Genomic DNA, 23,741 nt, shown 5'->3' on the forward strand with positions numbered 1-23,741 from the left:
ATACAACTGGCTGCATCGAATGCAATCACAAATTATTTTTCTTATCATCCGGTCAAATAAAATAAAATAATAGGAAAGAAAATTGCATTTCACTGTCGCCTTATAGTGCCATCCTTAATTAGTTCAGCTTCTTACATTGGCGACCTGGACAATGTCTCGCACGTTTAAAACTTAATGGCAGGTGACACACCTGAACATGTTAGTCTAAAAAATGAATAAATAGTTTAACACATCAAATAAATTAGTCTATAAGCTGAATAAAATGGCTCGCACACGAACAAAATGTTCTACTTGGAGAATTAACAAGTTTCTATCATGAACAAATTACTTATACTGGTGAATAAATTAGTCCACAAAGCGAACATGTAATTTAACATGGCGAACAAATTTATCCGTCAACTGAACTAAGATACTTCGCACGTGAACAAATTATTCTTACACATGAATACTATATGTGCAGATAGTGAATAAATTAGTATATGAACTGAATAAATCACTTTGCATCACCGGCTAATGAGGATATATTCATATATAGTAAAACAGTTGGTATACACGGAGCATGAATCACTATTCAAAGCAAACCAGTTGTTCCAATATAGAAACTCACCTCATTATATACGAGAAAGTGGAAATGTGGAATGTTGTTGGAAAAAAGATAAAATTAAGGATATGTACCTAAGGTTCAAGGGGAAATAAAATGAAAATAAAGAGTAAATGAAAATAATAAATATGTACATATAGAGAATTAGAAGGAAAAAAACCAAAAAGGCCTTTAGGCCAGTGATTAGAGCACCTAAGTAGCATATTTAGATTTGACTCTGTTGTGGAAGTGAGAACTAAGCAGATCTGGAATTAGGAAGGAAACAAAATAAAAATTAGAAGTAAAGAAAAAGAACAAAGATAAATTAGGAAGAAAAACTATGCTAACTCACTCACTAATAGAAGAAAAAAAAGAAAGGAAAGTTAAAGGCCGGAAGAAAATAAATAGAAAAACAGGAGAGAAAAAGAATAGAGAAAAAATAGGAAGAAAAAAAAACTGCGCTAACTCACTTACCAGAAAAGGAATAGATAAGAAAAACTCGAAACAACTTCGCAAATTGGGTTCTTCAAAAAAAAACTTCGCAAATTGGGCCGTATAAAATCTTACCCTACGGCTCTCAGGTGACAAAAGCAACTTCTATCACGCGCGCGATTGTATTACCTATTCCCCCCCCCCCGCGCGCTGCGTCCGTTCTGATTCCCTGGCGCCGACCCTCTTCTTGGAGGAGGGGGTAAGAAAGCGAAGCTGCCGCCGGCGCCGGGGACACTACACTAGCTGTGGCGTCCGGTGCTACCTCCATCGCCCGAGTGTAAGGCGACCAGATTGCGAGAGATGGCCTCGCCGGAGCCATCCGCGGCGGGTGCCGGCGCCGGGGGCGAGTCCACCAGCCAGGCGGCGGCGGTGGAGCCGATCCGGATGCCGACGGTGGAGGAGATCAAGGGGCAGGACATCTGGAACAACTGCGCGGTCCGCAGCGTCGTCAGTGGCGTCATGGGTGAGGGACACTGCTCTTGAGCCCGGGAGCTCCGGCTTTGTTTCCTTTTCTTAGTGTCGTCAGTGGTGTTTCTACAATTTCGTAGCTAGTCCCCAAGAAAACATTTTGATTGGGAGTTTGGGGCTACGTGAACTTGGCGTTTAATATTATGAAGTTAACTGTCGCCATGCTTTGGACAAAAAAAAAAGTTAATCCATTGGAAGCTTGGAGATTGGAATGTGCTTGAGATATTGAGAGGTCTGGTATTGCAGCGGTTGTTCATTGGTTATATTGTTGTGGGTAGTTGTTCCCTGCTTTGTCAAAAGAGTTCAAAACAAATAAAGCTAGTTTTGTAAGGAATGAGAAGAATTTGGTGTGCTAATGTGTCAATTCGATAGTTGGTTTTATTATTATAATTTTGTGTGTTATCCTCTTGCCTGTTTAGATATCTTTCAAATTATTGGACTAAATCAAAGAAAAATCTTATTATCCCTTGAAATGGAGTTTAATGTGAAATATGATATGCTAATGGAGTATGTTTGAAGTGAACTTGCCTCAGATAAGCGTGATATTTTTTATAGCTTTGTCATGGTAATTGATAGTCATGGAATATGCTCACTGAATTGGTTCAGAAAAAAAATTCAAGTAGATTTGCCCATAAGCAGGTAAAAGGCTGTATTAACTGTGCGCTCCCTTCAATGTTTTCTTATTTTGCCTTCATTCTTGCTATAAGCATGGAGCAATAAACATACAATGGCATCACAACGATGATAGATAGAGGTATGCATTTTTTTTTATAACTTGTATTAACTCAGTATCCTTCCCATTCAATAGGAGGCGGTCTTGGTGTACTTATGGGACTATTCTTTGGAGCTCTGGACAATCCAATAATGGCAGAGGAGATGACAGCAAGGCAACAAATAGTATACACAGCAAAACAGATGGGTAGGAGAAGTTTAAGCAATGCCAAAACCTTTGCGGTGATGGGTCTGATTTTCTCAGCAGCTGAATGTGTCGTAGAGAAGGTAGATAACTGTAACATTTTTCATATTCATGAATGTTTCAACATGTTTTCTTCCTATTTAAACTTTGTATTCTCATATTTTGGCAGGCTCGGGCAAAGCATGACACTACCAATACTGCGGTTGCTGGCTGTGTCACAGGTGGAGCTTTAGCAGTAAAAGGTAACTATTTAGCCATGTCACTATCTATGAAATCATGAGACAATTGACTTAACTTATTATCAACTTACTAGTTCCATGACAATTTCCCGAACTAAAACCCCACAGTGCAAATGTTGGACTTGTATTTTGTATGGATTGAGATGGATGTGTATCTTTGACATCTCTAGTACCTTTCTTTCAACTATTTGTGTATCTGCCATGTCTCAGAGTTCAGATAGCTGAACTTAATGAAGTGTTCTGTATTAGCTTTATATCTGCATTTCCACTCATAGCCCGAAGTTGAAAGATGTTTCTGTTCCTTTTGTATGTATGGTGACATACACTTTTTCTATGATTATATCCCTTGATTTTCCATACCTGCTTAGATAACTAGCTTAGAATGAGTAGACATTTCCTATATTGCAGTCCTGATGTATCTATATTTGAACTCATACAGAATGGATTTTTTTTTCTTGCAGGTGGCCCTAAAGCAACATGCATTGGATGTGTGGGTTTTGCTGCCTTCTCACTGGCGATTGAGAAGTTCTTTGATCGGCATACTTAAAATGTGTGATGCCAATTTGAAATGAAGCTTTTTTTTTGTAGCAGAGTATGAGCAGCCATAGCAGAAGAACCTGGTTATTTGCAACATCCAGTCATTGACATCTCTTGAGAGATTTTGTACCCTAAAGTTTTTGCTATTTTCAATTTATTACCTGGCTTCGGAGTTATAATAACTGGACCATTGTTGCACCTTGAAGGTCCACCTTAATCGACTGTGTTCTCAAATGTGTTATGTTGTTGTCGACAGCAACAGGTTTCTATATTATTGTTCAACCTGCACTCTGTAGGTGATAACTTGCTGACCTAACGTTGTGTTTCACTTCCGGTTTACTACTGATGCAGTGATCCACGCTGAACTATTGTTTTCTTAGCCTTCCCCCTTCTCTCTGCGAAATGCCACTGTGGCATCATATTTGTGATGCAATTCTGTTAATAAAAATGTTCGAAAATTATTAAGTTTCTTAGCATAGCATGTCCAATTTGATCTTCAACTTATCTCCGTTACTTCACAAGCCTGATGTCTGAAATACAAACATCGCTTTCACTCCTGTCCAACAGACATTGTGATTACAGTTACAGTCTTACAGCATCCCTAGTGTCTACAACTACATGAAACCTACCCCGGTGCTTACATGCATCCACATCAATAACTTACATGCCTTCAGATTAAGAGCGATCTATTTTTTGAGGAGGAATCTAAGTAACTCAGAACAACCAAATCTATTCCACTGTTGCTCAAGAGCGACCAAGTCCCTATGGAGCTAGTCATCAATAATGGATATGAGCAGGGAAGCCTCCTCGGAGTCTAGCGCCTGATCATCTGCAGTAACAGTGAAAACAAAAGAGAGAGGCTGTCAGTTCAATCCACCATGAAAAGTATTCGTTTAAAAAAAAACATAAAAAGTACTGCTTCCACCATAATCACAAGCTTGTAGCAGAAATACCTGAGGGGAGATTGGAGATGATCTGCTCAACGATTCCAGCACCATTCGCATCATGCCCCTTCTCCTTCTCCTCCTCGCCCTTGCTGCCATTAACAGCGTCGCCATTGTTCTTTTTGGCATCGCCCTCGGTGCTGTGGTTGCCACTGCCATTGGCCATGCCGATCTTGGAAGCGACAGCGCTCAGAATCCCACCACCATTCATCTCGGACCTCTTCTCATCCATACTAGCATCAACGGAGTTGCCATTGCTCGTCTTGGCGTTGACCCCACTGCCGCCATGGTTCGCATCACCATTTGCGCCAGACATGGCCATGCCAATCTTAGAAGCCACGGTGTTCAGGATTCCACCACCATTCGCGTCGCCGCCCTTCTCCTCACCGCTACTGACATCAGCAGCGTGACCATTGCTCGTCTTGCTGGCGTCCTCGGTGCCGTGGTTTCCGTTGCCATTGGCGGCAGACATGGCCATGCCAATCTTGGAGACCATCGCGCTCAGAATCCCGGTTTGCTCGTCTGACACGCCCTGATCCTTCCCTTCCCCTTTTGCTTCCTCTGCTTCCAATGCTCCTGCATGAACCAATCGATCAATCGAAAGGATTCAGTTCACTGCAAAAAATGCAAACTTGTCCGGTGTAATTGGATGCGGAGATCGGAGAAAACAGAGTCCATACCTGACGCCGGCGACGAAGCAGCGGGCGAACTGGACAGGAGCTTATGGAAGATTCCGCCACCGCCGTTTCCTTCGTCCTTCTCCTTGCCCTCGTCATACTCATCAGACGCCACGGCCGCAGTTCCACCGCCGTCGCTTTCGCTCCCGCCATTAGCACCGGACATCGCCGCGCCAATCCTGGACGCCATTGCGATCAGGAACCCGCCCTCCTCACCGGGGTCGCCGTCGCCGTCTCTCTTCAACGCCTCGCCACCATCAGACGCCGCGGCCGCATTGGCCTCGCCGCCGCTCCCGTTCGTCCCGGACATCGTCGCGCCGATCCTGGACGCCATGGCGCTCAGGAACCCGCCGTCCTGCGCCGGCTCGCCGCCGCCGCCAGCACCGCCGGCCGCCGCTACTTCTTCCTGATGCGCTTTCGCCTGCGCCGCGGTCTCCCCCAACTCCCTCCTCTCCTCGTCACGCACCGAATCCTCCATCTGGGAACTAAGCTCTCAACCAGCAAGGCGTTGAGTGCGAACTAGGGCAAAGCACACGGATTTTGTTCTACTGAAGCAAATCAGCCGGCGGGGTGCAGTGCAGAGGGGGAGGGAGGAGGAGCCGTGCCGCAGCGGCTATTTTATAGCGGCGCGACGCGGGTGCTACACGCGTCCGGCGAGGACCAAGGACGGCCCGTCTCGGGGCGCGTAGCCTGGCGGGCGCGGATTGGCACGTCGCTTCGGGCCTTTTCAATTTTTTTCTTGCTCTTTCTGCGAGGAGGCGGTGAGATGTCGGGTGGACGGTGGATCGGGGGATCAGAGGGTGTCGGGGGAACGTTGCGATTTCTAAAACGAATAAATAAAATTACAACAGGCAATCTTCAGAGACATCAGAGTGGCGCAGCGGAAGCGTGGTGGGCCCATAACCCACAGGTCCCAGGATCGAAACCTGGCTCTGATAATTTTTCATATGGGCTTCCGAAGTCTTTTTTTCCTCCTCCTTTTTTTCCCCTTCTTTCCTTCGCGTAGCCGGCGGTTGCTTTCTTCCCCGACGCGATGCTGGACTGCGGCAAGGAGAACCGGGGTGGAGCAGCTCATCGCCGAGCTGCTGGTCATCCCATCCTATATTCCTATTGCGCCGGCTCCTCCCTCGTCTTCGTCGCAGTCTCGGGAATGGGGGCTGCTGATTGGTTAGAAGCAGGCAAGCAGCTACGGCGAATCAGTACTCTGCTTTGTTTCGAATGCGGACTTTGATTCATCTACGCATGCGCCCTGAACCACTTCATGTTTCATGGTTGTTTCTATTTCTACCAGTACCATCAATCCCCTATTAACCGAGGATCATATAAATCAACATAACGCCGTTTGCAGTTTTTTTCAATTAACACTGCGCCTGGGTTAGAGCGTTTGAAATTCTAATCAAGTCGCCGGCTCGCCGCCGGTAACTCGGCGCGTCTCCAGGCAGGCCTAGCAACTTTCATCGGCCGCCACCCACCAGACGCAACAGGGACACACGGACACACCATGTCCCCGTCAGTTCCCCTGTCAACGACGGAACGGGTCGACGCTTGCCACTCGCATTCGATCAGGGCAGGCTAAGAACCAACGATCGAGCACAGACACGGGTGTGGCTGCCCCGCGGCGTCTCCTCCTCCTCCTCCTGCCGGTCGGCGGTCGGGATCCTCCTCGCCGCCGGCGCCCTCCTTCTGCCACTGCCGCTGGAGGGCGCGAAGAAGGTCTCCGTGGAGCTCTACTACGAGTGGCTGTGCCCCTGCTGCTCGCGGTTCATGGGGAAGCGCCTCGCGGGGATCTTCAAGGACGCAATTTGTGTTTATTTGTAGCAAAAAAAGATTAATTATATTTTAGCGGCATTTTAACTTCCAAATAAATTTAGAGAGAAGGGAACATCTAAATACATGGAACATACAGAGAACTGGCCATGCTTATTCATTAGCGTTTGTGGTTGTATTACTGACTATTTTTGCTACTAGGTTCCACCAATCAAAGAGCTTGCTGTTACCGACTAACGCTATGCTATTTTGGCAATTTGCATTTGTCGTGTTATCTTCCACGATGAATTTGTGTTTGTGTTAACTGAAGCATTAGAAAATTTAAACAATGTGCCGCTGGTAACTTGACACGTCTCAATGAGCTGGGAAAAAAATCACCGAGCTCCCGTACCCATCAAGCTCGCTGCACCGGCCACACCACCGCACGCAACAAGGACACCGTGGAAATTCCAGGTTCCGGCCGGCCCATCCCATCCCATCACTTGTTTTGCTCGACGACCGACGCCCGCCGCTCGCCACCGATCGGGGTGAGAACCAAGAAAGCAAGGGGGGAAACCGCTCGGCGCTTCGGCAGCACGCAGACACCTCCCGGGCAGCATGATTGCTCCCGGCCCCCGGCGTCTGCTCCTCCTGCCGGTCGCACTCCTCCTCCTCCTCGTCGCCGCCGCGGGCGGCGCCTTCCTGCCGCGGTCGCCGGTGGCCGCGGAGGGGGCGAAGAAGGTCTCCCTGGTGCTCTACTACGAGTCGCTGTGCCCCTACTGCTCGCGGTTCATCGTGAACCACCTCGCCGGGATCTTCGAGGACGGGCTCATCGACGCCGTGGACCTCCGGCTCGTCCCCTACGGCAACGCCCGCGTCGGGTCCAATGGCGACATCTCTTGCCAGGTAAAAACTGAGGCCCAATCCAACGTTTCTCCAGTGTTTTTTTCCTTTTTCTGAAACTTAAAAAGCCTTAATGAATCAGTCAACTACTGCTAATAACTTGTTTGTAGGCTGCAGCGGTGCAGCCTATGATCAATTTCTGCTGCTAGTATTACCATGGGTGACTGGGTGTGGGTGTTTAGGTTACGTGTTGTCTGTGTCTCTGTGGGGTGGGGGTTACTACAGGATTTGCGCACTCGGTAGTGAATATGCTCAGTTGCTCACAAATCACCACTCGCGGTTATGGCACTAAACACTAGTACACCTGCAGTACTTAGTCACCAATCCAATCACTAGAAACGCAAGTTAGCTTGTGGGTGGGTGGGTGCGTATCTGAAGTTCTGAACACATCGATGAAGACAGTAGTGTCGCCCTCTTTTACACGACAAAGCAAAGGCCACTAATCACACTCAACCATGACCATAAATGGAAACGGACCGACCGATCGATCTAAGCTGTGCACGCGAAGCGCGCTGCACTACTTGAGGTAGGGCAAGCACGATCTGCAACCGCCGTCTGCTAATGGCAGCCGGGTTCCTTGACGAATCGCAAAGTGGTCTTGATTTCAGCCCCCCATGTTTCCTAAAATGCCAGCCCTTGCAACCGTGTGCAGCATTTCTGTGCTTGCAGTGAGCACGAAGGTTGCAAATGCTGCTTTCTTTTAGCTACTAGACATGCCATTTGTCACACGCCACGCTCACACTCTCCGTAGTTGTCAGCTCACACTCGACCGTACGTTTCTTTCGCTTGGGCTAGCTTGCTACTTGCTCAGTCGGTCTACGCTTTGCGCGAGCAGAGCTAATTTCGTCCAGGATACCGTCCATGCAAGGATTACATTACCGGCGATACAACATTTATCAGTGAGCTCCGGTAACGATAATCGGTTGAAAATCGGTGAAAAATCGTCAAAACCGATCGGTAAAGGGACTCCAAATTCAAAAAAACGAAAATCGACAATTTATCGTCGAGAATCGATGCAAACCGAACGATTTATCGCTTCGCCTACTGAAAATATGTTTTGACAGTGGAAAAAATATAAAGATTTGATAGCATTTAATTTTTTAGGTTATGTATTGTATTATATTAGATAAATTACACATATATGCACAATTTTGCATTTGAAGCCAATGCCAATCTTCTCTCCATGTTCCCAAACTAAGTTCCTGATTATCAGACATTCACCTGCAAGAGGGAAATCGAATCATGTCGTCTGTGTCAAAATTATGCTACGAATAAATGATACTCACTCTTAATTTGTACCATTTAGGCATACAATATAAAGTAAAGGCATGCACCTTGTTTTCCTATTTAACATAGCATATTGTACAACAATAAACTTTTCTCCTGGACTAATATCTAAAACTGTAGCCTAGATTTTAGATCTGTGATACAACCAACCATCCAATGAATATTGTATACCAATGTAGTATATTTGGCCAAATCGGTGAGTAGAAATACAAAAGAAGCTGGCCTGAACTGAAAATCATCCGATACAAATCGATAATCAACGATTTACCTCGATTATCGATGCCACTGATCACAGCTCCCTCGCTCCCAGCTGCAGCATCATCGATAATCGCCGCTATATATATCGATTATCGGCCTTAATCGCACGAAAAATATTTTTTCCCTAAGCAAACAATTGTTGCTTTCAACATGTGACAACACTCTGGAATCAAGAGAATGTCTAGTTTTTTATAAAAATAAGTTCTTTATTTTTTATGATTTTTTTTAAATTTTTGAATTTTCCATTGAAATCCACCGAAATTCCAGTCGGTTTACGTTTTCAGCTAGCATCGGTAATGATAAATTTCACCGATAATCGCGATTATCGAGCGGTTTTGTATTCCATGCGTCCATGTTCACGAGCCCCGGCCCTATGGCTGGGCATTCGGGTTACCCGAAATTTTCGGGTCGGGTAGTTCGGGTTTTAGGAATTTCGGGTTTCCAAAAATAATACCCGAAATCAGTTGGGAAAAAGAATAACCCGAAAATTCGGGTTCGGGTTTTATCCGAATTACCCGAAATTCTGGAACTCCACATATGCAGTATAAAATCAAATCAAATACACCCAACCATACATCCAGTTCACACGTCCAAACTGACAGTTCAAACGAAATTAACTAACACTTCACACGTCCAAACCGTGACAGTTCACACTTCACATATCACAATTAATAAACATAGTTTTAAAGCACACAAATCAAATCATAGATGAAAAAACTACATGACTAAGACAGATTCGCTTCCAAAGTCCAAACCACCCAGCACGGCAGTACTCCATCTGTCCAGCAGCACCACTGCACCACCCTAAATGCAAAGCAATAAGACAGAGATTTTCATTAACATAACAGAGATTGAAAAAAAAGTAAAAACCATTAGAGCATTACCTTTTTAAGATGTAGATGACCCAGGTTTGGAGATCGACTTGGAGTTGCTTCCTGTTGGTGTTGCTTATGATAAATCATTTGTGATCTGTGAACACTGAACTGCCCACTCTACGATTGATGCTAGCAAACAACAGCCCGTGGATTGGCGGTTTGACCACCTTTTATTTAAATAAATGTCAAGCTGCAACTATTCCTAATTCCAGAGGAAGTAAAACTAAGATCCGCGCTGTAAATCCTTCACCGTATAACCGACGAAAACAGCTTGACCCAGCAAAATCAAAGAGCAAGTTGCCCCACCCGCAAAACACAGATTTTGCGGACAAAAAAAGAACTTATTGCTTGAAAACGATAAATACAACTAGATCTGACCGAGAACTAACAAATCCCCTAAACATGGAGAACCCCTAGAAAGTAAATTGATAGTCCCCTCCGCGCATCAAGTCCAGCGTAATACAAATAAACAGATCCGCAACAAAAAATATAAAAGAAAAACTTTTGGATTCAAGGGCTCGCAGCAGAGCAGAGAATCTGCAGAACACCATGAAAAAACGGTCGCAGCAGAGCAGATAATCTGCAGAGCACGAAGCAACCGACTGCAGCGCGCCCGAGTGAGGAGAAAGAGAGAAGCAGTTGCCGCGGCGGAGGGTTACCTGGATCTGGATCGAGGCGCCTCCGGCGGCGGCGCGGAGGGGGCAGGATAGAGGGTGGTGCAGCGGCGCGAGTGGGCTGCAGCAGCGCGGAGGGGGCAGGATAGAGGGTGGATCGAGGCGCCTCCGGCGGCGGCGCGGCGCGGTGTTGGGGCGGCGGCGCGGCGCGGGGTCTGGGCGTCTGGGTCTGGCGAGTCGCGTCTGGCCGTCTGGGGGCACGGCGTGGGGTTAGGGTTAGGCTTGGACGCTTTGTGTTGGTGGTGGGCTGGGCTGCAATTTACTTGGGCTAATGGGCTGACGAATTTTTCGGGTAAATCGGGTATTTCGGGTACCGTGGCCCAAAACCCGAACTAGCCGTATTAATTTCGGGTACCGTGGGCTGGAACCCGTATTATGGTTCGGGTTTTTCGGGCTCGGGTTTTTCGGGTTCGGGTTCGGGTTTTTCGGGTTCGAGCTTCGGGTATCGGGTTTTTTTCCCAGCCATACCCGGCCCCCAACCCATTGGGTCCCACGGTTGCTGCCGCTGGGTCCCACGGCGTCCCACGTGGCAGGCTGACTCGGACCCACCTCCTAGTCGCCTTTCTGGTAATAAACGCAGCGCGGGGCGCACGTGGCCACCCGCCTCGCGCTAATCCTCGATAAATACGCCTCGTGGGGCAAGCCTCCACCTCCACCTCCCCGCATCACCTCCTCTGCTCTCACTTCACTTCACCGCGGGGCGACCTTCGCGTCGGCATCGCGATCCCGCCCGATGGCCGCCCGCCTCGCCGTCCCCGCGCTCCTCCTCCTCCTGCTGCTCGCGTCCTCCGCGGCCGCGGCGGTCGGCGACGAGGGGCCGGAGAAGGTGGCCGTGGCGCTCTACTACGAGTCGCTGTGCCCCTACTCGGCGAGCTTCGTGGTGGACCGCCTCGCCAGGGTCTTCGAGGATGGCCTCCTCGACGCCGTCGACCTCACGCTCCTCCCCTACGGCAACGCCAGGGTCCACGCCGGCGGCGAGATCTCGTGCCAGGTAAGGCGCGCTGGCTCGGCGCGCTATTTCGTTCCGACTTCGGAGTTGTGGTTGACTTGTTGGCTTGATCTCTTGGGTCTCGATTCTCGCAGTAGTGCTTGGTAATCCGAGGCATGATCGGGAATTACTTTCTGTTTCTTCTAGCCCAGCATTAGGATTAACTGCTGATGCTAACAGTGCTGAGCTCATGCTTCTTGCAGCATGGTCCGTACGAGTGCCTGCTCAACACCGTGGAAGCTTGCGCCATCGACGCCTGGCCGGATTTGGTAATTCCTCTCTCCTCATACACTCTTCTGCTGATTACTGCTTGCCAAGAACGAGTGCAAAACGCACCGGATAGAACGGCACTAAACCATACAACGATCACTCGATCGCAGCGAATTCTTTATCAACAAATAGTTGTCGAACATGCCACCGTACTCTATTCGCATTCCTCAAAGCTTCCGGCTCAAATTGACAACATCTCTGCAGCCTTTCGCTCCAAATGTTGGGTTAGATTTCACAGTGGCTCAATGTGTATCCTGTCGTTGATGCTCCTGTGTGCAGGACGTGCATTTCCGTTTCATCTACTGCGTGGAGGACCTGGTGGTGAAGCGTCAGTACAAGGAGTGGGAGTCCTGCTTCCAGAAGCTGGGGCTTGACCCGAAGCCCGTAACTGAATGCTACAAAAGCGAACAGGGTCACAAGGTTCATTCTCGATCTTCGGCGGCTAGCTCAAGTTGTATCCCATTCCCATCACTTGCTATGTGCTGCACTAACCACTGTGCTGTTTTGCGTCCTGTTCATCTCCTCCAGCTTGAGCTCAAGTACGCGAACCAGACCGACGCTCTCGTGCCGCCGCACCGGTACGTCCCGTGGGTGGTCGTCGACGGGCAGCCACTGCTTGAGGCAAGTTCCACCGGAATTTCATCTGCACTTGTGGGCTCGTGGCTCACTTCACCTTGCGCGACTGTTTGATCAAACTCGTTTCTTGCTGATGATGAAAAAACATGTTCTCGTTTTAGGACTACGAGAACTTCGAGGCTTACGTCTGCAAGGCCTACAAGGGCAGTCCTCCGAAGGTCTGCGAGGGGCTGGTGCATCCGCCGGTGGCGCTCGAGACCGTGGTGGCGCGCAACGGCGTCACTTACAACTCCGGCGGCATCGAGCTTGCGACTGCTGAAGAGGAGGGAAGGGACAGCAAGATTAGGATGCGGCTCCCGGACAATGAAAACTGATACTGCACGGTGTGCTCGTTTGGGTCATGTGGACATAGGCAGTTGCATGTTACTGTCCAGATTACATACTATGGGTTGGCTGCAGTAGGTCGTACAGAAATAATGAATTAATGATGCACTAAGCTGCTTTGCTGCTTGATCATAGTCTGATCTGGTTTGCTCTTTGCGTATGCCTCGTGGGTGAGAATCAACTGGTTGTTTGGCGTGAGGCTCCGTTTGGAGCATAGTATTTTGCATAGAAATTCTCGGTATCTTTTTAAAGTAGGAAGTTAGGAAGTCCCTTAAAATCCCCCAAAAGGAGGAGGCGCAAGATTCAGTTGTTCGTGGCACGGAGAACTGGAAGAAACGTTTGGTTACGTCCTTAACAAACGTTAAAGGGTATCGTAGTTCTTCTGTACTGCTGCCTTTGATGAAGTGTGCAGTCTTCGTGCAAGATCAGTTACCTAGATGGGAATGAGATCAGATGGCTGGGTGGAATGAGAGCATGACAAGATTTGAACGCAACGTAATCATGCACCACATCACATCAAACTACACAAGTAAACGTCAATCAATGTGTTTCGAGTATGTTATATATATAAAAAAAAAATCTGTGTTCCAAGTACATCTACCTCCGTATCACTCGTACAAAACTGACACAATACAACCAATGTGGTACACCTGACCCCCGCCACATATATCTAAATTGCGACTTCCAAAAGTCCATTCCAAACAATGCCCTCGGGCCTCGGCTAAACTGAAGCTTGTGTAGCTCCAGTTTTCTATAGCAAAAGCAAAAGCCAAATCAAAGACTTCACTCGGCTCAGGCCACGAAGATACAGGCCTGCAGCTCTCAGGAAACTTGGCCACAGGACGTCAATCACGCAGATCCTGGTAATATTTTCGTGGATGAGGATTTGAAACTTTGATTTGCTATCAAAACTGGGCCCCCGCCTGCACCAATTGTCGATTCAAAGGCTTCTCCTGTGCAGATGGGCAGCTCAATCCCAGGATGTCACAGACAATGCAACCCAAAGATCATTAGATGTCCCAGATATATACATCCTATGTGTCTGGATCTGCTCATCATCAGTACATAATGGGGTTGGGCTCGAATAGTGACCGTTGCTTATTCTCTCCTGGACCGAGAATATGATTTCCCTTTGCAGTGGTTCATGGCCATTCAAAAGATTTCCCATGCTCAAAACCTTCCTCCATGACTGATTAGCAGTAGGGGGAGGAAACAGGTTTGATACAGCATCTCTCTCGTGCATCCCCACCTTTTCCTTAGTGGTGAACTCCTAACATACAATATGTTAAAAGAAAATCAGGAGCATGGCCTCAGAAAATTTGGTGGAAAAAGAAAACAATGACCATGCTTGGGCACAGCAAGAAACTAAGAGAATAACCTCAGATGAAGTCTTAGAAAATTGAAGATTCTAAATGAAGTTTTTTTAAAAAAATATATAAGGGAAAAGAAGCATGTTGCAAGGAATATAAATATCTCTAGTCCACACCAGCGTGATATGGTTGAAAAATTGATAAAAACAGCATGACAGAAAAGTTTGCAGTTTACTGTTATACAGATCAGGAGTTGTGATGTGGTTACATCCTAATATGTAAAGACTAATGACTACCACCTGCTCGGAGGGGACTTAGGTGGTAGAACAATATCTTCATACTCACTCAGTTTTTCAATATATGATGTGACAAGCTAATTAGTTTCAAAAGTGAATGGAGGAAGTACAATGGAAACCTTCAGTTTTTAGTATCTAGTAAACTATCATATAATTGATATAAGAACTGCACCAATCTGCAATTTTAGGATGTAAACAATGGAGCAAATTAATTCAACATATGAACATTTTAGTTCATCAATTTCGTTCATGTAAATGACAGCATGTGTAACAAATAAGGGTAAAGAATATAGCATTTACCTTTTCATAGCAAATGCTTTCCAAAGTAGTTCCCATTTTCGGAAGATAGTAGTTGAAGTAGTCAGCAAAAATTGCTTGCGCCAGTCGTGGAGCATCTATAAGCTTCCTATGGACGGAAGCAGCAAGAATCAGCAACTTCTCGATGTGCTCAAAAACTTGACAAAGCCGTTTCAGGTCTCCAGCCAAATCACTGATGTCAGAATTTCCTGTTAAAAATAATGACAGCCTGAGTATTCATGCCAGTGCTCAACATCCTGGAAGTTCTCTAGTCCCTAAGGCCTGCTGGCATAAAAGTTAAATATTTTATTTGCCCGGCAGCCAATAATCCTTGGGCTGTATTTTAAAGCTGCACCTTCACAGAAAAACAACTAAATGCATATGACATTTCAAACTGGCTGTTATTTCTATTGTTAGACAAATGAAAGGTCTCCTGTGAAAATCAATCAATTGGTACTTTCTTTAAATGCAAGTCTACACACACAAGCTGTCTGACGAGTATAGTTAGTAGTACCTTGAAGAGATTTCAGTGTTGACACCATTGTGGCATATAGCTGATCCATTTTAGTCTTCATTAACTTGAAGCCACCATATGTGGTCTTGTTCAGGATGTCAGCTGATGATTTGAAGGCAGTGCACACCATTTGCTCAAGGAGCTGCTGTGGCCTCAAAGTTTCAAGGTAATGAAGCACCTGTGTATCACATATATGAAAAGCTCAATAAGCAGCATGCTATTATTTTATCAAGAGTAAGATACTAAGATGTTAAATAATAGTCATGAAAATCATGGTACCAACTTTAAAAGAGAACCAACCACATGTGGTTCAAAAGTCCATTTCCAGTTAAAAGAAAACATGTGCTGATTAATTTGTAATTTTCTTTATAATAATAACTGAAACCTTCAAATTACACACTACTAGTAATTGCATTTGCCAGTTATAATTGAAGAGCCACAACAATTAGTAGCGATGCCAACATGCCTTCTTATATGATGACGATATCACCAGCACATGGATATGAAACAACGAATCACCTTTTCTCCTTCCCGAACAGGATCAAGCAGCGACTTCTGTTCGGATACAGGCAATGGTGGAGCATCATTCCAGATTTTGCGCCACACATTCCCATGTTCAGACATACGCTGAGAAAGCTTTCCTTTAGGAGGCCAGCCTGAATTACCATCTGCTTTGCCCTCACTCACCCAGTCACCAGGTGAATGCCACCGAATAAAATCTTCAAAGACGGCATCTGGGTTTGCAGCTTTAAAAGCAGACATATCTAAGCAGGAAGCAGGGCTTTCTGATTAGTAGCAACTAGCAAATGAAGAAGTTCTACAATACTAGTAACAAAAAGGAAAAGTAGAGTTCCTATCATAGCCATTGCTCATAAATCAGAGGAAGTAAAGAAAATTTCTGAAGATAGACTCTAGAAATAATAAGATAATAGCACATCATGTAACAAATGTAATGCCATGACGTCCCCAGAAAATCTTACCCGAAGATAATATATCCCTTTCCAGTTGACCAGATAGACCCTGCAGGAACAGATGAATGCTATGAAAATCTGATCTGATTTAGGTAGGCTGACTAGGCAATACAGTTAGCACTATAAAGGAATTTGAACATTCATGCATACAAAGAGCAAGTTCAAGAACTTACAATGGCATTGCCGAAAGCTTCAGCTGCGTGAAGCCTTTCTTCATGCATATCTTCGGTCATCAAAGGTGCATCCTAAAGAACTGATGGAAACATAAGGTGGTGCATGAGGACCGCAATAATAAATCTGAAGAAGAGCGCAACCAGAACCTGAGTATATGGAGCATGCATTTCCTGAAATGTATTCAGGAGCATCATTTTAGGCACAACACCAGCTGATCCTTTCCGAGTTTTGGTGACGGCCTGTTAGTAAACTATGAGTTAGCATCAAATTGTTTCAAATTCCAAATAAATACAGTGGCTGACAGTATACTACCTTACTATTTGAAGTTTCATCTTTGTGTCCAGCACCTTTCTCATGGTTCGGTGATTTCTTTCTCTCAATGCATATCGCAAGCTTGCCATAAGAAAAAGCAAAAGACACAACTGCTTAAAATATGCTGGAAAAAACAGTTGCCCAAAAAAATTAAGGACCGGATGTTTAAAACATGTTTCCATATGTCAAAACTTAATACTCCATTCGTAAGATAAGTAACAAATAGCTTATCAATGCTAAATTTATTAGATGCGAAAGAGGTAGTAACAAAAAAATAGTTGCATCATTCGATAAACAGTAGCTTGCAGAAACAAGTGAAAACCCATGACTGTATACCTTGTTAGAGTAACATAATGAAATATTGCATGGATCTTTCTAGTATATAGAACTGATGTGTAGTGACTGATTTGTATGTCACCCCACGTCCTTACCTCCCCAGGGACGGATCCAGCGGTGGGTCTGGGGAGGCTCAAGCCCCTCCCCGCTGGGAATCCCATGGAGCCCCCCCTAAGCCTCCCCAACAAATTTGAGGTGGAAGGAGGGAAGGGGAGATGAGAGGAGGAAGATGAACAGGAGACTAATCCTGCCTCCGCCACTGCACCTCCCCCTTCTATCTCTAAAACTAGCTCTAATTCTATTAGATGAAGTTATACCTATCCACAGACCACAGCCTGCATAAGGCCAAATTTTTTGCCACGAGGAGCGCAATTCAAGGACAGCATTGTAAGCTGTGTTAGCGTAGTGGTAAAGACATGACGGTAGCCACATTGAAGCATCCATATTGCCATGGAATTGAGGGCATTGTATAGGCCAAGCACACAATGGAGGCATGACACAGGCCATATCAGAGCTTGCCATCCTGGCATGGCAGTAGAGCATTGCTAAAAGCATGTGTTGGCTGAGCGCAGTGGAGACACAGACATGCTAGAAGTACTATGATACATGTATTCTTTCTAAAAATTCATTAAACTAGTATACTGAGAAATAATATAAATAAATAAATAAATAAATAACATTTTTATGACTATTATAATCTCAGATAAGGAGATGTTGCCCTAAAGACATGCGAAAACTGAAAAGTATTGATGTACCATTTGTAACTTTTGGTGGATAAGACAAGAGGAGAGATCAATGGTCGAACTGCTTTTCATCCTAGGCAATCTTTCCGATTCTTCCCAGCACCAACGAATTTCACGTACAAAGTCAATCCACAATACAGCAATTGCTGGCATAACAATAGTCTTTTATCAATAAAGCTCTAGAAACTGAAATTAAAAGAAAAATCAGCACATAATACAGACCACGTATATTGCAGTTGCCAAACCAAAGTGCGTGCAAACAGAACTGGCCAAAAAGTGAATCTGCAGGTGCGCCTCTCATAGCACGGGTATACTTGTTTTCTGCTTCCATATAGTTTGAGTTTCCAGCCTCTATTAAAGAGAAACATAAAGAGTTTATTAGATTCTCAAAATGGATTTGAAGAGAAAGATGCAGAAATTTCATGAAATATTATGATCCATCTATCAAGTAATGTCATTTCATTATTGTTAGTTGAGTTTGAGTTTCTGAATCCAGTAATGCCAATCACTATCTACAACCTCAAAAGGTGGCATGACATCCTTTTTATGGATCAGCAGCTCATGAAGCTTGCACACAATCTGAGGACGTGAAAAACGAAACTGGGACGTAAGTCAGAGGACCAGAACTAGATGACTATCAGATCAAGCAAGACAGACCCATCCATGTAGACTGCTGAACTAAAACTCCCGACGCTGCCAAACCATGAACGCACAAAGAGAGTAGCATGAGTTCAGGAGTAATTCACTGTCTGCTAAGGCTAGCAGATCATTCTCAGACTCAAATTAACTGATTACTTCAATTACATAGATTTTAAATAGAAGCTTTGCAAGGTGCTAATATTTGAATATCATGCAAAAAGTACCATATGAATCAGCCCAATCACTTATATACTCACAGTCTAGTGCAACAATGTGGAACCTTCAGATTTTCAGCATTGAATTTCATAAGTGATTAACTCCATTATGATAGATAACATGTTGATTTAGTAACTAAGTTTGATCAGGCAAAAAAAGGAGGATAAATATATACCATCACTGAAAAGATCTTTCATAACACGATCAATAACAGATGGTGGAGGCACATTAGTAGATTTCAAGTTGTCCTGACCTGAAGTATCTGCTACCTAGCACGGCGAATTAAAATTAGAAACAAAATGCTAGAAAAATAATTGGGGTCACTTGGAGGGTACAGCGACTTTTATCAACTTCTTAACCTGCAACAAAATCTTCCAAAAACTGCGCCTCCACTGATGATTCATACGCATTCACTAGAAGCTGTAGCTGGGATGCAAACCCAACAAATTTTCCAATAGAATCGTCTACCCTACAATGTAAGTTTGAACATATATTTAAAAAATACATCCATCATAAGGGAGAATATATTATTTATGTAACAGACACCTAACTGGTGAGTGTTGAAGTGATGGATAGATATGACGCTTATACTTCATGAAATAGAAATTACTTGTAGAAAGCTAAAAAGGGATTTACAAATAAAAAAGGTTACATGTATTGAGATACAACTGGGTGAAGAAACCAGCTATCAGCATCAAAGGACGAAACATTTTCCACTTCAGCCATCTCAAGGGTTTCTTCAAATGTCCTCTCTCCCCAAATGGCAGTCAGATCAAAACCTAGCATAATCAAGTGGATCATGTTTCTAAACATACACCAAGTTGAAATATCCTCTAGGAAAAATTGAAACATGATATGTATCAATTCAAATGTATAACATGCAACTATCACTGCTTATTGAGCTAACATTTCTCAAACGTATCATTCAAGTGGAACTAGTTATTATAGCTAAATTTCTACACAAGAAATCTACCTTGTCATATGCAAGGTACATTATCTCTTGGTCCATGTTAGGGTTATTGTTATCATGTATGAAGACAGAACGAGAAATATTTTACCTCCATATTCACTTTTGCAATGAAAGGGATCATTTCCTTCTACATGAAGATAATTTTTTGTGACAGAAGATAAATGTGAATCTTAATAACTATGTTATGTATTACCCTTATACACAGTGTACTAATATGTAAAACATGGGAGCAATTCAATTCAAAAGTGGTAACTACCATTAAAATAGAACATTGACAATTGTAATTTCTGATGCTAGATCAACCTTGGATGGTATATATCAAATTGGATAGACCTCATGTTACTGGATGGTGAAAGGGCATAGGTGTAAAGTGGAATAATTCAGGGGAATTTTTAGAAGTATTGGTAGCTTATTGACATTGATCTGTGCCTTTTAGATTCAGTCCCATGGCTAAAATCGGCTCTTCCCACTATGGCTGTTTAATGTTTATTCAAATTTCCTTATAAAAATCATGAGACTTCAGTTACCTTTCACAGGATCCTCAGCAGAGTACCACTCTGCCCAAGGGCAATCATCATCCCATTGTTTTTTGGGGTGGCTTGCAACTTCATTTTCAGTTAACGATTCAGCAGCTTCAGAGTCTAAAGTCACGTTATCATAATCGTATTCAGGAGTCCGGTAGGTAAGCTTCATTGAAAAATGAACCTTTACCCTGGCTGGAAAATCTGTCGAGGATAGAACCTCGAAAGTCAAAAACAGAAAAATGAAGGTTAACCCATGAAAAAACAGTACAGAACAGGTAAGGCATGTTGAATATGAGGAGTCAAAGAGTAACAGAATTACTGAACAAAAGCAAGTAATATATTCTAAAGTTCAAATGCTATGCGTAGTATATAGTTAGTCGGTGTATCTTCCCCCCTATAAAATACCATCACATTATTTCAGAATTTTTTTAGTTTTGTAAAATACTATCAAGATTTAGTGAAAGAACGAAGACATCACGAAACAATAGAAGCTTTTAGAGATACTCACAAATTTTGATAGAAATAGCTCATGTAACCCCTCCAGATGCATGAGTCTTATTGGCACTTGGCTACCAATTCGGTCAGCTTCAAATCTTCGAGTAAACACTGTTCCCAGGTTCTGAATTCCAATATATGCTTTCCGTGAAGGGTCGTGAACAGGTACAAATGCTGGCCAATTGCTAAATTACAACAACAGTTCAGTAATGACAGTGATACTGCTTGTTAGAGAAGCTAACCTCTAAAGATCACACACCTGCCACAATTAGAAAGAGCAATTGCTACAGAACTCAAAAGTTTAGTTGATTCCGGGTCGTCAAGAACCACACCGCTGGCACTCAGTGGAGCAATCATCTGTGAGCACATAAGAACACTATGAGAGAATTTGGTGATGCAAACTAGCTTATGCACAATAACTAGGCTCCGCTGTTAGAGCTTGGTGAAATTTTTTGGAAAGGAACATTAAAGTTTGTTGAACTAATAATTCAGTGGTTTTCATTGGCGAAATTGCAATTATTTCATGCTGAAAGGGAACTAAGGACTAAAAGCTAAAAAAACACAAAAATGATTGAAGTAATAATAAATGAACCCAACAGAATCATATGACGGCCTATGCTTGTATAAGGCGAAACAGAAAAATACCAAAAACTCATCAACTCCAAATGAGAGCTGCATGCTATGTGTATCATCATCCCAGTACGAGTTTTTGCCTACAGATAGATATTGGTGACTGTGAGAAAAATAAAAAACAGAAGTTATCTGGAGAAGAATAACATGACACAGAAACTTGCTGAAGGCATTAAAGTTTAAACAAATAAATGCACCTTTTGCAGATTTCATGAAATGATACTCCATAGAATACACTCTTTTCCCATGCTTCAGTTCCCGTTTGATCATGTATAAGTTTTCAAAGGGAGGAACACAATCTGCACCTTTTTTCTACAAGAATGTATGTTAGTTAACAGATCAACAATTTAGTACACAATCTTGAATATGAGGTTCCAGACAGAGAAGTACCATTAAGATCTTTGGGCCATCAGCAAGCCACTGACGGCAAATAGCCTCTATCTCAGATATGAACCTAGATGATCAAGAAAATCTTAATAAGCCTTTGCAGTAACTAAAATTGACAATAAACGAGAGTAAGAAAATTGGATAGTATGATCATAGATATGCATACCTTTCCCATGATGAAGCAATAGTGAAATCATCAAACCGCTCAAGCTGTGGAGTGAAATGAAATACGATAAATTAACAGATAATTTTCAGCTCAAAATGTATGGAGCTACACACGGTGGGCCTTACAAAAAGAAACGGTGAAGAAAAACTAGCATTAACTGCGAGTTACATGCTGTCAATCTGAACAGTGCGGCAAGCGGTACCAACAAAGCACAGAAGCTGCAGTTACCGAGCAATTAAAATGTTTGACAGGCACACGTTATGTAATTGAGCATCATAAAGTTCTGTTACACATGATCCCTACATACTACCATGTTGTTCTGCCTCTTATAACCATTTGCATAAGGAAATGTGCAAATGCATACTCCTTTAGAAGCAGAACACTATAAACAGGTCAGTAATGGACTAGTTTATTGATCAACACAGTCGTGACCCATGATCTGGCGACCAATACATCGACATGTCCCATACTAGCAGATTTTAGCAACAAAATATGGTACAAATTCTCCAAAACTAGCCTAGAAACTTCAGCAATTCAAGCTATGCGCCTCGTGAGTACACTCGAAAACCAATCCCCATCGTCACGCAACGACAGCACCAAATCAAACACTATTGGTAAAAAAATCGGAAACAGCCTGATAGCAAGCGCGTGAAGGAAGCGGAAGCTGTGTACCTCCTCTTCGGCCTCCTCCTCGTCCTCCTCCGCCTCTTCGTCCTCCCCGATCCGGCGGTGCTTCGCGTACCTAGCGGAGGACGAGGAGGCCATGGCGACGCGCTACGCAGGCACAGCGGGAGTAGCGCCGCTGTGGCGGCGCGGGGAAGCCTCTCCGCGTTCCCCGTCAGATCGGCGAGAGGGGGAGGCCGCGAGGGAGGGAAAGGGAAGTGGAAGAGCGTGACACAGTTCGTACTTGGTGGTGTGGTTGTGGCACACCGTACGCCGGTCGCACCCGGTTTCCAGAGCTGCGGGCCCACGGCATAGGTACGTGGACTAGGTCTAGGAAATACTCCCTCCGCCCTAAAAAACAATGTAAATCTCGTTTCCTGAAGACTATTTTAATTTTGATCAAATTTATTCAAAAATTATTAATATTTGTGTTTCCGAATAGATATAGTATTGTTGACGCCTTTTACAGGCCAACACACGATGGCGCTAGGTCGCGCGACGCGAGGAGGAGCTCCTTGCAGCACCTCCTGCGTGGAGCGGTTAGACCGGTCAGAGGGACCGGTCAGACCGGTCGCCGTGCACAACGGCGACGATCCGACTAACGCTCGCCCGGGAGGGACCCCGTCGGGGCAAGCACGCGTAGGGTTGCCCTAGGCTCGGCATGCCAGCTAGGGCGTCCTCAAACGCCATGGAGACGAGAGAAGAACAGCATGTCGAGGTTGGAAAAGTAGGATAAAGAGGAAGAAAGGTAAAGACGATAAAAGATAAATGTATTTGATTGGTTCGATTGGGTTCTCCTTCAATCGGCCGTGACTCTTTATATTTATAGGGTGGGGAAGACTTACCCTGCAAGTAATCCTGTTTACATATCTAAATATATTAAGAATTCTAATTGTACTCGGACTCCTCCTAGACCGGTCAGACCGGTCGGACCTACCGGTCGGACCGGTTGGTCATGCCAGACCGTCTATAGACGCCTAGACCGGTCAGACCGCCTGAACACACCGGTCAGACCGGTCTGTTCAGGTTACTGCCAATTTTGGTCGTCAACATATGCCCCCCTGTTCTTTGGCAAATCTTGCGTGCCAAAGAACACTTCTCTGGACCAAAATTGTCTAAGGACGACGATTAACAATACGTCGGCCATACATTATATTTAAACATGCTAAAATAGCTGAACTAAGAGAACTAGCATGTAACAATTTCTAGCTTATGATCAGCAAACTATTTCGGCTTTACATTCCTTAGCATGTTCAATAACAAAAATCTTGAGATGGCCAATGC

General features: G+C 44.5%; 4 protein-coding genes, 1 long non-coding RNA gene and 1 other non-coding gene across 8 annotated transcripts; 3 read left to right on the plus strand and 3 right to left on the minus strand.

Annotated features, from left to right (window-relative positions):
• Window positions 1-1,216: 1,216 nt before the first annotated feature.
• Window positions 1,217-3,535, plus strand: LOC120690522 (mitochondrial import inner membrane translocase subunit TIM22-4-like). Its single transcript, XM_039973204.1, has 4 exons — window positions 1,217-1,535; window positions 2,349-2,539; window positions 2,626-2,698; window positions 3,157-3,535. The coding sequence occupies exons 1-4, from the start codon at window positions 1,373-1,375 to the stop codon at window positions 3,240-3,242; spliced, it is 513 nt and encodes a 170-aa protein (XP_039829138.1). The 5' UTR covers window positions 1,217-1,372; the 3' UTR covers window positions 3,243-3,535.
• A 226-nt stretch (window positions 3,536-3,761) lies between these two features.
• Window positions 3,762-5,456, minus strand: LOC120690520 (glycine-rich cell wall structural protein 1.0-like). Its single transcript, XM_039973201.1, has 3 exons — window positions 4,857-5,456; window positions 4,186-4,752; window positions 3,762-4,061 (listed from the first exon to the last, which is right to left on the minus strand). Exons 1-3 carry the CDS (start codon window positions 5,329-5,331, stop codon window positions 4,003-4,005), a joined length of 1,101 nt encoding a protein of 366 aa, XP_039829135.1. The 5' UTR covers window positions 5,332-5,456; the 3' UTR covers window positions 3,762-4,002.
• Window positions 5,457-5,719: 263 nt separating this feature from the next.
• Window positions 5,720-5,791, plus strand: TRNAM-CAU. The gene has a single exon. It is a non-coding gene; the product is annotated as a tRNA-Met (tRNA).
• Window positions 5,792-7,049: 1,258 nt separating this feature from the next.
• LOC120690521 (gamma-interferon-responsive lysosomal thiol protein-like) lies at window positions 7,050-12,968 on the plus strand. Of its 2 annotated transcripts, none has more exons than XM_039973202.1 (5): window positions 7,050-7,505; window positions 11,788-11,853; window positions 12,134-12,274; window positions 12,383-12,475; window positions 12,592-12,968. In XM_039973202.1, exons 1-5 carry the CDS (start codon window positions 7,218-7,220, stop codon window positions 12,802-12,804), a joined length of 801 nt encoding a protein of 266 aa, XP_039829136.1. In that variant the 5' UTR covers window positions 7,050-7,217; the 3' UTR covers window positions 12,805-12,968. The 2 variants fall into 2 exon arrangements, with proteins under 2 accessions (XP_039829136.1, XP_039829137.1); XM_039973203.1 differs by lacking the exon at window positions 7,050-7,505 and adding an exon at window positions 11,241-11,587.
• Window positions 9,565-10,803, minus strand: LOC120690523. Its single transcript, XR_005681795.1, has 2 exons — window positions 9,932-10,803; window positions 9,565-9,851 (listed from the first exon to the last, which is right to left on the minus strand). It is a non-coding gene; the product is annotated as an uncharacterized LOC120690523 (long non-coding RNA).
• A 376-nt stretch (window positions 12,969-13,344) lies between the features above and the next one.
• LOC120690519 (rab3 GTPase-activating protein catalytic subunit-like) lies at window positions 13,345-22,695 on the minus strand. 2 transcript variants are annotated; one of them, XM_039973198.1, is made up of 21 exons: window positions 22,467-22,695; window positions 21,795-21,838; window positions 21,632-21,695; window positions 21,439-21,553; window positions 21,257-21,324; window positions 20,871-20,968; window positions 20,625-20,796; window positions 20,120-20,333; window positions 19,275-19,401; window positions 18,982-19,091; window positions 18,798-18,884; window positions 17,990-18,118; window positions 17,780-17,913; window positions 16,689-16,769; window positions 16,523-16,615; window positions 16,376-16,447; window positions 16,212-16,251; window positions 15,751-15,995; window positions 15,232-15,409; window positions 14,721-14,926; window positions 13,345-14,084 (listed from the first exon to the last, which is right to left on the minus strand). In XM_039973198.1, the coding sequence occupies exons 1-21, from the start codon at window positions 22,557-22,559 to the stop codon at window positions 13,785-13,787; spliced, it is 2,670 nt and encodes an 889-aa protein (XP_039829132.1). In that variant the 5' UTR covers window positions 22,560-22,695; the 3' UTR covers window positions 13,345-13,784. The 2 variants fall into 2 exon arrangements, with proteins under 2 accessions (XP_039829132.1, XP_039829133.1); XM_039973199.1 differs by lacking the exons at window positions 21,632-21,695; window positions 21,795-21,838; window positions 22,467-22,695 and having other exon boundaries at window positions 13,785-14,084; window positions 21,257-21,344; window positions 21,439-21,552.
• Window positions 22,696-23,741: the final 1,046 nt, after the last annotated feature.

This window comes from Panicum virgatum, chromosome 9N (assembly GCF_016808335.1).
Source record: "Panicum virgatum strain AP13 chromosome 9N, P.virgatum_v5, whole genome shotgun sequence".
NCBI classification, from domain to species: Eukaryota; Viridiplantae; Streptophyta; class Magnoliopsida; order Poales; family Poaceae; genus Panicum; species Panicum virgatum.

What these genes read in the sequence shown, in the direction of transcription:
- LOC120690519 (XM_039973198.1), bottom strand. Translation starts at nt 22,559, where the DNA reads ATGGCCTCCTCGTCCTCCGCTAGGTACGCGAAGCACCGCCGGATCGGG. An exon ending in ATGAAACTTCAAATAGTAAG is followed by an intron (nt 16,616 to 16,688) that starts GTAGTATACTGT and finishes GTTTACTAACAG; the next exon opens with GCCGTCACCAAAACTCGGAA. An exon ending in CTGTTCGGGAAGGAGAAAAG is followed by an intron (nt 15,410 to 15,750) that starts GTGATTCGTTGT and finishes TGTGATACACAG; the next exon opens with GTGCTTCATTACCTTGAAAC.
- LOC120690522 (XM_039973204.1), top strand. Translation starts at nt 1,373, where the DNA reads ATGGCCTCGCCGGAGCCATCCGCGGCGGGTGCCGGCGCCGGGGGCGAG. An exon ending in CTGAATGTGTCGTAGAGAAG is followed by an intron (nt 2,540 to 2,625) that starts GTAGATAACTGT and finishes ATATTTTGGCAG; the next exon opens with GCTCGGGCAAAGCATGACAC. An exon ending in TGGAGCTTTAGCAGTAAAAG is followed by an intron (nt 2,699 to 3,156) that starts GTAACTATTTAG and finishes TTTTTCTTGCAG; the next exon opens with GTGGCCCTAAAGCAACATGC.
- LOC120690521 (XM_039973202.1), top strand. Translation starts at nt 7,218, where the DNA reads ATGATTGCTCCCGGCCCCCGGCGTCTGCTCCTCCTGCCGGTCGCACTC. An exon ending in TCGACGCCTGGCCGGATTTG is followed by an intron (nt 11,854 to 12,133) that starts GTAATTCCTCTC and finishes TCCTGTGTGCAG; the next exon opens with GACGTGCATTTCCGTTTCAT. An exon ending in AAAGCGAACAGGGTCACAAG is followed by an intron (nt 12,275 to 12,382) that starts GTTCATTCTCGA and finishes CATCTCCTCCAG; the next exon opens with CTTGAGCTCAAGTACGCGAA.
- LOC120690520 (XM_039973201.1), bottom strand. Translation starts at nt 5,331, where the DNA reads ATGGAGGATTCGGTGCGTGACGAGGAGAGGAGGGAGTTGGGGGAGACC. An exon ending in TGCTTCGTCGCCGGCGTCAG is followed by an intron (nt 4,753 to 4,856) that starts GTATGGACTCTG and finishes TGGTTCATGCAG; the next exon opens with GAGCATTGGAAGCAGAGGAA. An exon ending in CATCTCCAATCTCCCCTCAG is followed by an intron (nt 4,062 to 4,185) that starts GTATTTCTGCTA and finishes CTGTTACTGCAG; the next exon opens with ATGATCAGGCGCTAGACTCC.